This window comes from Macaca nemestrina, chromosome 2 (genome assembly GCF_043159975.1).
Source record: "Macaca nemestrina isolate mMacNem1 chromosome 2, mMacNem.hap1, whole genome shotgun sequence".
NCBI classification, from domain to species: Eukaryota; Metazoa; Chordata; class Mammalia; order Primates; family Cercopithecidae; genus Macaca; species Macaca nemestrina.
This window is the reverse complement of record NC_092126.1, coordinates 1,455,832-1,468,706: the sequence shown is the minus strand read 5'-3', so window position 1 is coordinate 1,468,706 and position 12,875 is coordinate 1,455,832. Positions and strand designations below refer to the sequence as shown.

At 41.2% G+C, this 12,875-nt stretch overlaps 1 protein-coding gene across 3 annotated transcripts in view; it reads left to right on the top strand.

Moving 5' to 3' along the window:
- LOC105470773 (UBX domain protein 7) overlaps positions 1–12,875 on the top strand; it is a 79,095-nt gene that overhangs the window by 19,068 nt on the left and 47,152 nt on the right. For all 3 annotated transcript variants that reach the window (XM_071090569.1, XM_071090568.1, XM_071090570.1), the window contains 2 exons: positions 7,233–7,380; positions 11,865–11,932. In XM_071090569.1, coding sequence (XP_070946670.1) covers positions 7,233–7,380; positions 11,865–11,932 — 216 coding nt within the window. The remainder of the gene's footprint in view (positions 1–7,232; positions 7,381–11,864; positions 11,933–12,875) is intronic.

Here is a 12,875-nt window from a genome sequence, read left to right as displayed (position 1 = left end):
GGGTAGAAATTATGACTCGCTGGAAAAGTATATATTTGTTCCTGCTTCAGAGTGAGGAGGGAGGGGAAATGTTCAGAACGTAACAGAAAGGTGGGTGTTTGGTTTGTTGTCCCAACTGCTATCCAAATCATGCAAAGATAGGGCTTTATAAAGTCCTACCAAGGGAACTGTCTAGATGATGCCGGTAGGTCCATGTGGCTGAGGGGATGGTACAGAGGTGAGATGAGAGTAGAGGGATATAAAATGGGAGGGGTAAGGAACAAATCTTGTATGCAGCTTGAGAGGGATTAAAACTTTTCCAATCAGTAAGACAGAACTGTTGAAATAGGAAGATAGACAATTGAACTTACATTATTTTGCTGTGTTGGAGGTACACCTGGCCCTCCATATCCGTGGGTTCTGTATTGGTGAATTTAGCCTGTGTATTGAAAATATTCAGGGAAAAGACCAGGTGCAGTGCAGTGGCGCATGCCTCGTAATCCCAACACTTTGGGAGGCCAAGGTGGGCAGATCACCTGAGGTCAGGAGTTCAGGACCAGCCTGGCCAACATGGCGAAACCCTGTCTCTACTAAACATACAAAATTAGCTGGGTGTGTTGGCAGACACCTGTAATCCCAGCTACCTGGGAGGCTGAGGCAGGAGAATTGCTTGAACCTGGGAGACAGAGGTTGCAGTGAGCAGAGATGGTACCACTGCACTCCAGCAAAAAGAAACAAAATATTCAGGGAAAAAGAAAACATTGTTGCATCTCCACCGAACACTTACAGACTTTTCTGTTTGTTACTATTTTCTACAGTATAACAACTGTTTACATTGTATTAGGTACAGTGTAATAGTATTTACATTGTATTAGATGCTATAAGTAATCTAGAGATGATTTAAAGTATAGATTGTTTGCAAATACTGTACCATTTTGTATGAAGAACTTGAACATTCTCAAATTTTGGTATTTGGGCGGTAATGGAACCAATGCCCCATGGATACCGGAGGGATGACATATTATATATCAAAGGGGGCCAAGAGGTGTGAGATACAGTAATTCATGTAAGAGATGTTGAGGGCTTGAGCTAAGACGGTGGCCGTGGACATAGGAAAGGCTGGATAGGAGTGTATTAACTAGAAGGAACTATAGGCCTCTTTGGTTAACTGATGGGATGTTCACTTGGGGGAGTAAGAAGTCTAAGAATGTTTCTCAAATTTGAGTAATGTATGAAGCTCTTTGGAAAAACGTCCCTGGTCCCGTGTAACTTAAATGACCATATATGCCCCGATAAAAGGCAGACTCCAAATGGAAGGCAATTGTTTTTCTCTAATTTCCCAAAAGGGTGTTTGTTTTTTCAATTTTTAAAATTGTATTAACATATACATAACAAAATTTATCATTTTAACCTTTTTTTGAGACTGAGTTTCGCTCTTGTTGCCCAGGCTGGAGTGCAATGGAGTGACCTCAGCTCACTGCAACCTTTGCCTCCTGGGTTCAAGCGCTTCTCCTCCCTCAGCCTCCCTAGTAGCTAGAATTACAGGTGCCCACCACACCCGGCTAATTTTTGTATTTTTTAGTAGAGACGGGGTTTTACCATGTTGGCCAGGCTGGTCTCAAACTCCTGACCTCAAGTGATCTGCCCACATCAGCCTCCTAAAGTGCTAGGATTACAGCTGCGAGCTACCGTGCTTGGCCCATTTTAACCATTTTTTTTTTTTTTGAGACGGAGTCTCGCTCTGTCGCCCAGGCTGGGGTGCAGTGGCCGGATCTCAGCTCACTGCAAGCTCCGCCTCCCGGGTTTAGACCATTCTCCTGCCTCAGCCTCCCGAGTAGCTGGGACTACAGGCGCCCGCCACCTCGCCCGGCTAGTTTTTTGTATTTTTTAGTAGAGACGGGGTTTCACCGTGTTCGCCAGGATGGTCTCGACCTCCTGACCTCGTGATCCGCCCGTCTCGGCCTCCCAAAGTGCTGGGATTACAGGCTTGAGCCACCGCGCCCGGCCCATTTTAACCATTTTTAAGGGTACAGTTCAGTGGTATTAAATACATTAATAATGTGTAACCATTACCAACGACCCTCTCTATAATTCTTTGTCTTGTAAAACTAAAACTGTATACCCATTAAACAATAACTCCCTATTCCTCATTCTACCTTCCTCCAGCCCCTGGCAACCATCATTCTACTTTCTGACTGTGATTTTTAGTGCTCTAAATATCTCACATAAGTGGAATCATACGGCATTTGTATTTTTGTGACTGGCTTATTTCACTTAGCATAATGTCCTCAAGGTTCATTCATGTCAGAATTTCTTTCCTTTTTAAGGCTCTATGATACTCCATTGTATGAATATACTACTTTAGTTTATCCATTCATGTGTTGGTGGGTACTTGGGTGGCTTCCATGTTTTACCTACTGTGAATAATGCTGTTATGAAAATGGGCATGTAAATACCTTTTTGAGACCCTGCTTTCAGTTCTCTGGGTATATCGCCAGAAGTGAAATTACTGGATCATATGGTAATTCTGTTGTTAGTTTTTTGAGGAATCACCATAGTTTTCCACCCTAGTTGTACCATTTTATATTCCCATCAAGAGTGCATAGTGGTTCCAGTTTCTCCACATCCTCACCCACACTTGTTATTTTTTGTTTTTTACTAGTAGCCTTTTTAATGGGTATAACCTGGTACTAAAAAAACAGTTGACTGTCAACTATGTGCGTTTCTAGAGATTTAAGTGAAATGATCAGGTGCTTTCTTGGGTAATTTTTATTGATTTAACATTATTACACACATTGTATATTCATGCTTTTTTTTTTTTTTTTTTTTTTGGAGATGAAGTCTCGTTCTGTCACCCAAACTGAAGTGCAGTGGTGTGATCTCAGCTTGCTGTAACCTCCGCCTGTTGGATTCAAGAGATTTTCCTGCCTCAGCCTCCCTAGTAGCTGAGATTTCAGATGCCTGCCACCATGCCTGGCTGATTTTTGTATTTCTAGTAGAAGACGGGGTTTCACCCTGTTGGCCAGGCTGGTCTGGAACTCCTGAGCTCAAATGATGCGCCTGCCTCAACCTCCCAAAGTGCCAGGTTTACAGGCACGAGCCACTGCACCTGGCTGCCTTTTTTCAGTCATATTTTATGAAATGAGTTTATTCAGTTGTTTTCATTTGCACCTTAAATATATATCTTTATCAGTTTTCAGAAAACTGATAGTTTATTTGTTTTTGAGATGAAATCTTACTCTTGTGCCCCAGGCTGGAGTGCAGCGGCTCACTGCAACCTCTGCTCCCAGGCTAAGTGATTCTCCTGCCTCAGCCTCCCGAGTAGCTGGAATTACAAGCGCCTGCCACCACGTCTGGCTAATTTTTGCATTTTTAGTAGAGAAGGGGTTTCACCATGTTGGTCAGGCTGGTCTTGAACTCCTGACCTCAGCTAATCTGCCTGCCTCGGCCTCCCAAAGTGCTGGGATTACAGGTGTGAGCCACTGTGCTCGGCCATCCGCTAGTTTTTTGAAGCATGTTATTTTCACTTCTTTTTAAATCTATCTTAAATCCATTAATCCAGCGTATCCATTTGCTATTTATTTCCACAATGTAACCATACTGCTTTATAAATTAATTTTAAAACTTAATTTTAAGTATATGCACAAAGTACAAAATTAAATTGTTATGAAAGGGTTGCCAGTGGTTTTGACTAAGGCCTGCTCCCTCTCTCTCTAGTGTATAGCTAATGAGTTAAAGTACTATGAGATATCACTGAGTTTATCAGACATTGATCACATGCAAGCAAGCCCGATGCCAGGTGCTGGGAGATACCGAGGCAAGAAAACCAGTTCCTCTGTTCAAGAACCGTCTATTCTTTTAGGGGAGCCAGAAAATAAACCAGCATTTACTAGTAGTATATCCATGGATATAATAGAACGTTATCTCGGGGATGGGAATGGGCAGGTAGGCTAGTATACAAATGAACAAAGTAACATTTCTATTGATTTCAGCATGCATGAACTAGATGAGGGGATGATGGGGAGGATAAGGGCATTCCAAGCAGGTAATGAATTTGACTATAGTAAACTATGTAGGATGAGGAAGAAGAAAGGCAAAGCCAGAGAAATAAGCTGAGGCCTGATCCAACAAAGGGCTTTCCAGATCATAAAGACTTGAATTTATGCTGCAGGCATCAGAAGAAAGCCGTTAAGGGATTTTTTTTGTTTTTGTTTTTGTTTTTTTGAAACAAGGTCTCGCTCTCTTGACCAAGCTGGAGTGAAGTGGCACAATCTCAGGTTCAAGTGATTCTCCTGCCTCAGCCTCCTGAGTAGCTGGGATTGCAGATGTGTGCCAACACACCTGGCTAATTTTTGTATTTTTAGTAGAGACAGGGTTTCACCATGTTGGTCAGGCTGGTCTCGAACTCCTAACCTCCTAACTGCCTACTTTGGCCTCCAAAAGTGCTGGGATTACAGGTGTGAGCCACCATGCCTGGTCGCCATTAAGGGATTTTAAACAGGAGGATGATACAATGAGACTTATATTTTGGAACACACCCTCTGCAGCAAGGTGGAAGATGGAATAATGATCAGTTAGGAGCCTGTTGAAGTAATTGAGGTAAGTATTAAGGATTTGCCTTAGAGACAGTAGTAGTACAGAAGAGAAAACAAATGAGAGACAGTAAGAGTAGAGTTAGCACTTCCATTTCTTGCAGTAAGGATAATGTAGAGTGATAACATGAATAACCCTGCTGCTGAGAAAAACAGTGCTGAAGAATGTATGTATTCAAAAAAATTTTTAAGGCCTAGTGTGTTGATTCACTCCTGTAATCCCTGCACTTTGGGAGGCCGAGGCGGGCGGATCACCTGATGGGCAGATCACCTGAGGTCAGGAGGTCAAGACCAGCCTGGCCAACATGGTGAAACCTTGTCTCTACTAAAAATACAAAAATTAGCCCGGCGTGGTGGCAGGCACCTGTAATCTCAGCCACTTGGGAGGCTGAGACAGGATTGTTACAGTCACATTTCCCATGTGGTCTTGAAAAACTTCCAAGTCAGAAATGTGTTTGAAGTGATCTCTGCTAGTGCCCGTGGGTGCCTTGAAAAGTCTGTCAAATCATATCCTCTTAGGATGAAATGTACCTTCAACCCAAGCTTCAGAATTCTGCAGATTAAAATGTCAAGGCACATGACATCACAGTTAAAAAAACACAAATCAGACAAAAACTGTGGCATAGTGAGCAAGATCCAGCAGAAACATGAGATAGTGACCTATAGAAACTGTAGAAATTTTATATTTTCCCTTAGTGATTCCAATAAGTTTGGTTAATATGCTTGAAGAAATGAAAGATTGAAATAGGAGTATGAATTAAGGATCTCCAAAACATGATCAAGCAGATGAGGAAGTAAACAAAAACAGAACTTCCAGTTATAAAAAATTAGCTGAAATCAAAAGCTCAGTGAGCAAGGGAAGAAACAGATTGGCACAGCTAAAGGGAAAATGTGTGAACTCAAAATAGCATTGAAGAGATTAGCCACAATGCACATAGAGAGCTAAAGAGACAATACGCATGTGAAAGAAAGGTTGAGACATAAAGGTTAGAGTGAAGAGTTGTAACGTACATCTAATTGGAGTTACAGAGGAAATAAGTGTGAATGGAGGGTGAGGCAGCAATCAAATAGAAATTGCTGCGACTTTTTCAGAATTGATAAAAGACAATCTTCAAGTGGTAAAAGTCCACTGAATCCCAGAGAGGATAAATAAAATCAGCCCTGACAAATCAGAGTGAAATTGCAGAAGGCTAAAGACAGAGGGTCTTAAAAGCAACTAGAAACAACAGATTGCTATAAAAACATTTTTCTGTAGTCTGGCAACTGATTTCCCAGCAGCAACAACAGAAGCCAGAGGACATTGGAATGCTGTCTTCAATATTCTGAGAGAAAATAGCTGTCAGCTTTGAAATGGAATACCCAGTAAAACTGTCAGGAATGACAGCGAAATAAAGACATTTTCAGGCAAAAACTTAAGAGCATTTACCATCAAGAGAAGGAGATTCTAAGGGACGTAATTCAGATAGAAGAAAAATCATCCCAAATGGAAAGCTTGAGGTGCTTTTTCGTGGCCCTAAAATGTTCAATTTACATTCTATCATTAGACATTTTTGTTGTTTCCAACTTTTCAATATAAACTGAAGCTATGCTGGACATGTGTATGAACATGTTTATGCATATAGTATTTTATGTAGATTTTATTTTATTTTGACTAGAAGCCGAAATTACTGAGTCAAAAAAGGAATGAGTATTTTTGTTTCTGGAATACATGTTGTAAAATTGTTTTCTTAAAGGACCTTACCAATTTACATTTCGTTTAGCAGAGTCCGTTAGCTTTACTTTATTTACAAATGAGTTAGTTTGTAATAGGGACATTTTTAAATGATGAAGATTGACATTTCTTACCAGATTTTGACTTAGTTATGTCTTAGACAAAAAAATGTTCCTTCTCACTTGTTTGTCATTGGTATTAAAGATGCCTTTTTTTTTTTTTTTTTTTTTTGAGACAGAGTCTCGCTTTGTTGCCCAGGCTGGAGTTGCAGTGGCATGACCTTGGCTCACTGCAAGCTCTGCCTCCTGGGTTCAAGCGATTCTCCTACCTCAGCCTCCCGAGTAACTGGGATTACAGGTGCATACCACCATGCTTGGCACATTTTTGTTTTTAGTAGAGACGGGGCTTCACCATGTTAGTTGGGCTGGTCTCCAACTCCTGACCTCGTGATCCAGCCGCCTCGGCCTCCCAAGGTGTTGGGATTATAGGTGTGAGCCACTGTGCCCAGCCTGACGCTTTCTTTTTAACAGAAACAGAAATGCTAACTGAAATGTATTCTTTCTAACAAAGCATTTCTAACTTTCTAGAACGTAGTCTTTCATTTTTCTTTATCTTTTTTCAGCTTATTCCCAAATATATACTTTGGCCATTTAAAATAAATGGCCAAAAAAAAAAAACCCCAGAAGTGGCCAAAAAATGCTTTAATATTTAGTTTTTGTTTTATTATGAAGGATGATTACTCTTTAATGCTTCTACATTCTTTTCTAGCTCTGTGTATTTCACTTCAAGAATGTGTGCATTTTTTTTCTAGCTCGGTGTATTTCACAAGAAATTCATTCTAAAAGGGAAAATACTATTGATTTACTTGGGAATTCTAATACGAGCTGAAAAAAGAGGCTGTCTTTTTTTTTTTTTTTTTTAACGTTTTTCCTGTCTTTTTACTGTTTCAGGTGCAAGTGAAAGTGTAGGAAAACATATGCTTGAAGCGTGCAACAATAATCTGGAAATGGCAGTCACTATGTTTTTGGATGGTGGAGGAATCGCTGAAGAGCCCAGTACCAGTTCAGCAAGTGTCTCTGCTGTCAGACCACACACAGAGTACGAATCTAATGTGTATTGTCAGGAGCTATCCATTGCCTACATTAAGTAGTTGTGTTTTTATCAAAGCTAGGTCAATTCTCTGGTTTTGAAATAAATGAAAGGCTGAAAGCCTCTGAAAAAGTATGAAGTGGAAATTTTTGTAGTAACATACGTTCGATTCTTTAGATACTGTCTTGCCTTATTGAATCCTCAAAGGAACCATGTAGGCTCTGTGAAGTCGGGGAGGTGGGGTTGGTGGGAGTGTGTGGTGCTGCTCTGCTGGGATTGGCCCGTGGCCAGCAGGGCCTGTGTGCCTCATGGCAGCAACAAATAAACAAACAGAAACCTTATTGGATGGCATTATCAGCATTTTACCAATAAGGAAGCAGAGGCATAGCCAGTTCCCCAAGCTACACAGCATTAAGTAGCAGTAAAGCTCAGATTTCCCAATTATAGATTTTTCTACATTCACAGAAATGTTTTGAGTTGCCATGAAAAATGTTTGAAACTAGGCTGGGCATGGTGGCTCACACCTATAATCTCGGCACTTTGGGAGGCCGAGGCAGGCTGATCATGAGGTCAGGAGTTCGAGACCAGCGTGACCAACATGGTGAAACCGTGTCTCTACTAAAAAAAAAACAAAAATTAGCCAGGCGTGGTGGCGGGTGCCTGTAATCCCAACTACTCGGGAGGCTGAGGCACAAGAATTGCTTCAGCCCAGGAGGCAGAGGTTGCAGTCACCAGAGATCATGCCGCTACACTCCAGCCTGGGTGACAGAGCAAGACTCTGTCTCAAAAAATAAATAAATAAATAAATAAAAATAATATCGTGTAGAGTTTTTTCTGTTAATGTTGGCCATGTATTTCACTCCCAATATAGCTCAGACTTTTAACAGAAATCAGTATGAGAACCTAATACTTAAAAAAAAAGTCCAGGTGTGGTAGTTCATGCCTGTAATTCTAGTACTTTGGGAGGCCAAGGCAGGAGGATGGCTTGAGCCCAAGAGTTTGAGACCAGCTTGGGCAATATAGCAAAAACCTGTCTCTAGAAAAAATAGAAAAATTAGCCGGGTGTGGTGGTGCGCAGCTGTAGTCCCAGCTACTTGGGAGGCTGAGATGGGAGGATCACATGAGCCTGGGAGGTTGAGGTTGCAATGAGCCATGATTGTGCCACTGCACTCCAACCTGGTTGACACAGAGTGACCCCCTGTCTCAAAAAAAAAAAAAAAAAAAAGATTAAAAACAAAATGGCAAATATTCATAGTTGATTTGGGAGAGCATATTTATCCTCATTGTATAAAACATGTTTTCTCAATTGTGTTGAAAAATAGTTTTGGTAAATGAATATCTTTTCCTAATGAATTCCCCTATATATATTTTGGCTTAGATAGTTTGTATTGCTAGTTGATCAACATTCGATAATGGCTCCTAATTCCTAAAGTATGATTTTCTTTATTCACTTTTTTCTATTCCATCCTTCCATTCTTGGTAGCTGACAATCTTGGTACAGATACCCTCAGATAATGTGGTAATCAAGTCTTTTCATGTAAGGACAACTGTACTGCTTAATCCACCCCTCTAATTGATGCATTTAGTCAGATTAAAGTTTGTTTATAGAACAATTCAGTTGTCTGAGATTGAGACAATTGTGTGTGTGTGTGTGTGTGTGTGTGTGTGTGTGTATATGCTGTAAAGCGAGGTATAACAATAATGGAAGGTTTTGTTTAGGTAGAAGTTTTCTTTCTTTTTTTTTTGTTTTTTGAGACAGAGTCTCTATCGCTAGGCTGGAGTGCAGTGTGGTGATCTCGGCTCACTGCAACTTCCACCTTCTAGGTTCCAGTGATTCTCCTGCCTCAGCCCCCTAAGTAGCTGGGACTACCGGCACACACCACCATGCCTGGCTAATTTTTGTATTTTTAGTAGAGACGGGGTTGCACCATGTTGACCAGGATGGTCCCAATCTCCTGACCTCGTGATCTGCCCATCTCGGCCTCCCAAGGTGCTGGGTTTACAGGCATGAGCCACTGTGTGCGGCCAGTTTTCTTTTGTTTTTTTGTTCAGGCTGGAGTGCAGTGGTGCAATCTCGGCTCACTGCAAGCTCCGCTTCCCAGGTTCACACCGTTCTCCTGCCTCAGCTTCCGGAGCAGCTGGGACTACAGGCGCCGCCACCGCACCCGGCTAATTTTTTGTATTTTTTTTTTAGTAGAGACCGGGTTTCAGCATGTTAGCCAAGATGGTCTTGATCTCCTGACCTCGTGATCCACCGGCCTCGGCCTCCCAAAGTGCTGGGATTACAGGCGTGAGCCGCCGCGCCCAGCCAATGGCCAGTTTTCTTTTCCTTTTTTTTTTTTTTTTTTGAGACGGAGTCTTGCTCTGTGCCCCAGGCTGGAGTGCAGTAGCGAGATCTCGGCTCACTGCAAGCTCCGCCTCCCGGGTTCCCGCCATTCTCCTGCCTCAGCCTCCCGAGTAGCTGGGACTACAGGCGCCGCCACCTCGCCCGGCTGATTTTCTTGTATTTTTAGTAGAGACGGGGTTTCACTGTGTTAGCCAGGATGGTCTCGATCTCCTGACCTCGTGATCCGCCCGTCTCGGCCTCCCAAAGTGCTGGGATTACAGGCTTGAGCCACCGCGCCCGGCCGGCCAGTTTTCTTAAGATAATTAGCTCTTTTTTTAAAAAACACAGTCTTCCTCTGTCACTCAGGCTGGAATGTAGGGGTGTGATCTCTGCTCACTGCTCTCAATTCACTGCAACCTCTGTCTCCCAGGTTCAAGCAACCTCAGCTCCTCAAGTAGCTGGGACTATAGGCACATGCCACCACACTTGGCTGATTTTTGTATTTTTTGAAAGATGGGGTTTTGCCTTGTTGCCCAGGCTGGTCTTGAACTCCTGAGCTCAAGCAATCCACCTGCCTTGGCCTCTCAAAATGCTAGGATTGCAGGTGTGAGCCACCATGGCTGGCCGGCCTGTTTCCTTTTGATGAAAGGATTGACAGAGCTTCCTCTTATAGATGTATTGTCTGTTTCTTCAGATGATTGACATTTTGTGTGTGAGCACCAGGAAAGAGTACTTAACATAATTTTGAATTATCCTTTAGTCACGTGGTTTGTTGGAAATTTCTTTAACTGGTTGTTCTTTGATTACAGGATGTTATTGTTGACAAATGAGTATTCCTACTTCGTTTCATAAAGGATGTTTTGGAGTTCCAACGCTTAAATATCAAAAACAAGGTCTTTAGTTGTTACTATTCAGAACACCTGAATGAAAACCATTAGGGCTAACATAAGTTTATATGGAATTTACATGCTTATATAATACTTATTATAAGCAGGAAGATAATGAAAATTAGGAAGTTACTATTTGCTGTGAACATTAATCAGCAAAGTTCAATACTTGAGTTACAACTATAAAACTATTTCTTTTTCTTTTTTTTAGAGATGGAGTCTTGCTATGTTGCCAAGGTTGGTCTCGAACTCCTGGGCTCAAGTGAGCCTCCCGCCTCCTCTCCCAAAGCACTGAGATTACAGGCATGAGCCACCGTGCCCAACCTAAAATAAAGTGTTCTTTAAAGGCACACACCATTTTTACAGTGTATCTGAATGAGTTTTTTGTTACTGGAAGAGATGGATTATCAGTAAACCCTGTGAATGTAAACTTTGAAGAAAATAGGCTTTTAAAAGATGAGTAATTACTTTTTTTGTTCTGTATATTAGGATCTTTTTAGTAAATAATCCAAGATCATACCTGTTAGCCTCTTTCATAATTAGCATGAAATTCACTGCCTTTTAAAGTTTATTTTAATATGTCCTTATGATTTAATTATTCTTTGATGTAGTAGTAATGTGATATTGCTTCTATTAAGCCTATATTTTTCTATTCATTTCTGCCTGATTTTTGGGGGGAAAATTTTTTTCTTTTTTTCTGACAGAATTTAAGGTAGGAAACTTGAGAGGGAAAGGGAAATTGTTTTTATTTCTAAACCATTTGAGCTATATATTCCAGGTACTCATTTCCACTTGAGCTTTATGTGGAAACCATCTAAAACTCACTTATCAGCTGGATGCAGTAGCTCACGCCTGTAATCCTAGCACTTTGGGAGGCTGAGGTGGGTGGACTGCCTGAGCTCAGGAGTTCAAGACTGGCCTGGCCAACATGGCGCAACCCTGTCACTACTAAAAATACGAAAAAAAATTAGCCAGGTGTGATGGTGCATGCCTGTAGTCCCAGCTACTAGGGAGGCCGAGGCACGAGATTTGCTTTAACTCAGGAGGTGGAGGTTGCAGTGAGTCAAGATCGTGTCAGTCCACTCCAGCCTGGGCGACAGAGTGAGACACTGTCTCCCCTGCCAAAAAAAAAAAAACCAACAAAATAACTTAAATTTATCATTATTACTGTACTTCTAAAAGTCACTAAGTTAATTTGAATATATTCACAGTAATTACAGAAAGCAAACAGGTAGCAGAAAATAGTTTTCATTTTTTATTTTCCCATTTTTTTTTAATAGAGAAGAAGTTCGTGCCCCAATTCCTCAAAAGCAGGAAATACTGGTGGAACCAGAACCATTATTTGGTGGTAAGTTCACTTTTTTCCCTTAGCTTTATTTGATTTTGTTCTTTAGGATTTTAATCAAACCATCAAAAGATGTGAAGGCTTCCTAGGAGACTGTTAGAAGTGTAGTGTCAATTCTTACCTTGTTTTTCTATAGTCCTGTCAAGAAAGTTGCACAGTTGACTCATAAAGAGTGAAGCAGATGTTTCAAATTGATATTTGTTGGAAAAGGCCAAAAGGAGGAACGTTAGCAAGAAGAATTGCTGCCTTGTAATGGGAATGCATAATGATAAAAGTTCTGATTATTTCCTTTTCTGGATACCTGCTTGACTGCCAAGTCCCTCCTCTCTAGACAGGCCATACCTTCTCTCTCAGTTTCTAGAAGTGCTAATCCTAATTTGAATGAAGGGCACCGTAACCCCTAATTCATGTAAAAAATTGGGATATTAGTCTGGATAGAGAATGGTGATAGAGAATGAGACATTTAATCAGATTAATTTATAGTTAAATAAGCACGTATTTCCCTTTTGTAAACCAAAGAGTTTATGTGTTATTCATGAGTTTATATAGAAAAAATACAAGATGGAATTATAATCTGGTTGGTCAGACCAAGACAGAAAACTGTATATAGTATATATTGAGAATAATTATGCAGAGAAATACTTTGTGTTGAGGTGGCTCACACCTTTAATCCCAGCACTTCGGAAGGCTGAGGTGGGCAGATCACTCAAGGCCAGGAGTTCGAGACCAGTCTGGCCAACATGTCAAAATCCCATCTCTACTAAAAGTACAAAAATTAGGCATGGTAGCACATGCCTGTAATCCCAGCTACTTGGGAGACTGAGGCAATGAGAATCACTTAAACCGGAAGGCTGAGGTTGCAGTGAGCCGAGATCATGCTACTGCACTGTAGTCTGGGCAGTAGAGTAAGACTCTGTCTCAAATAAATAAATACAATTGAGTACAA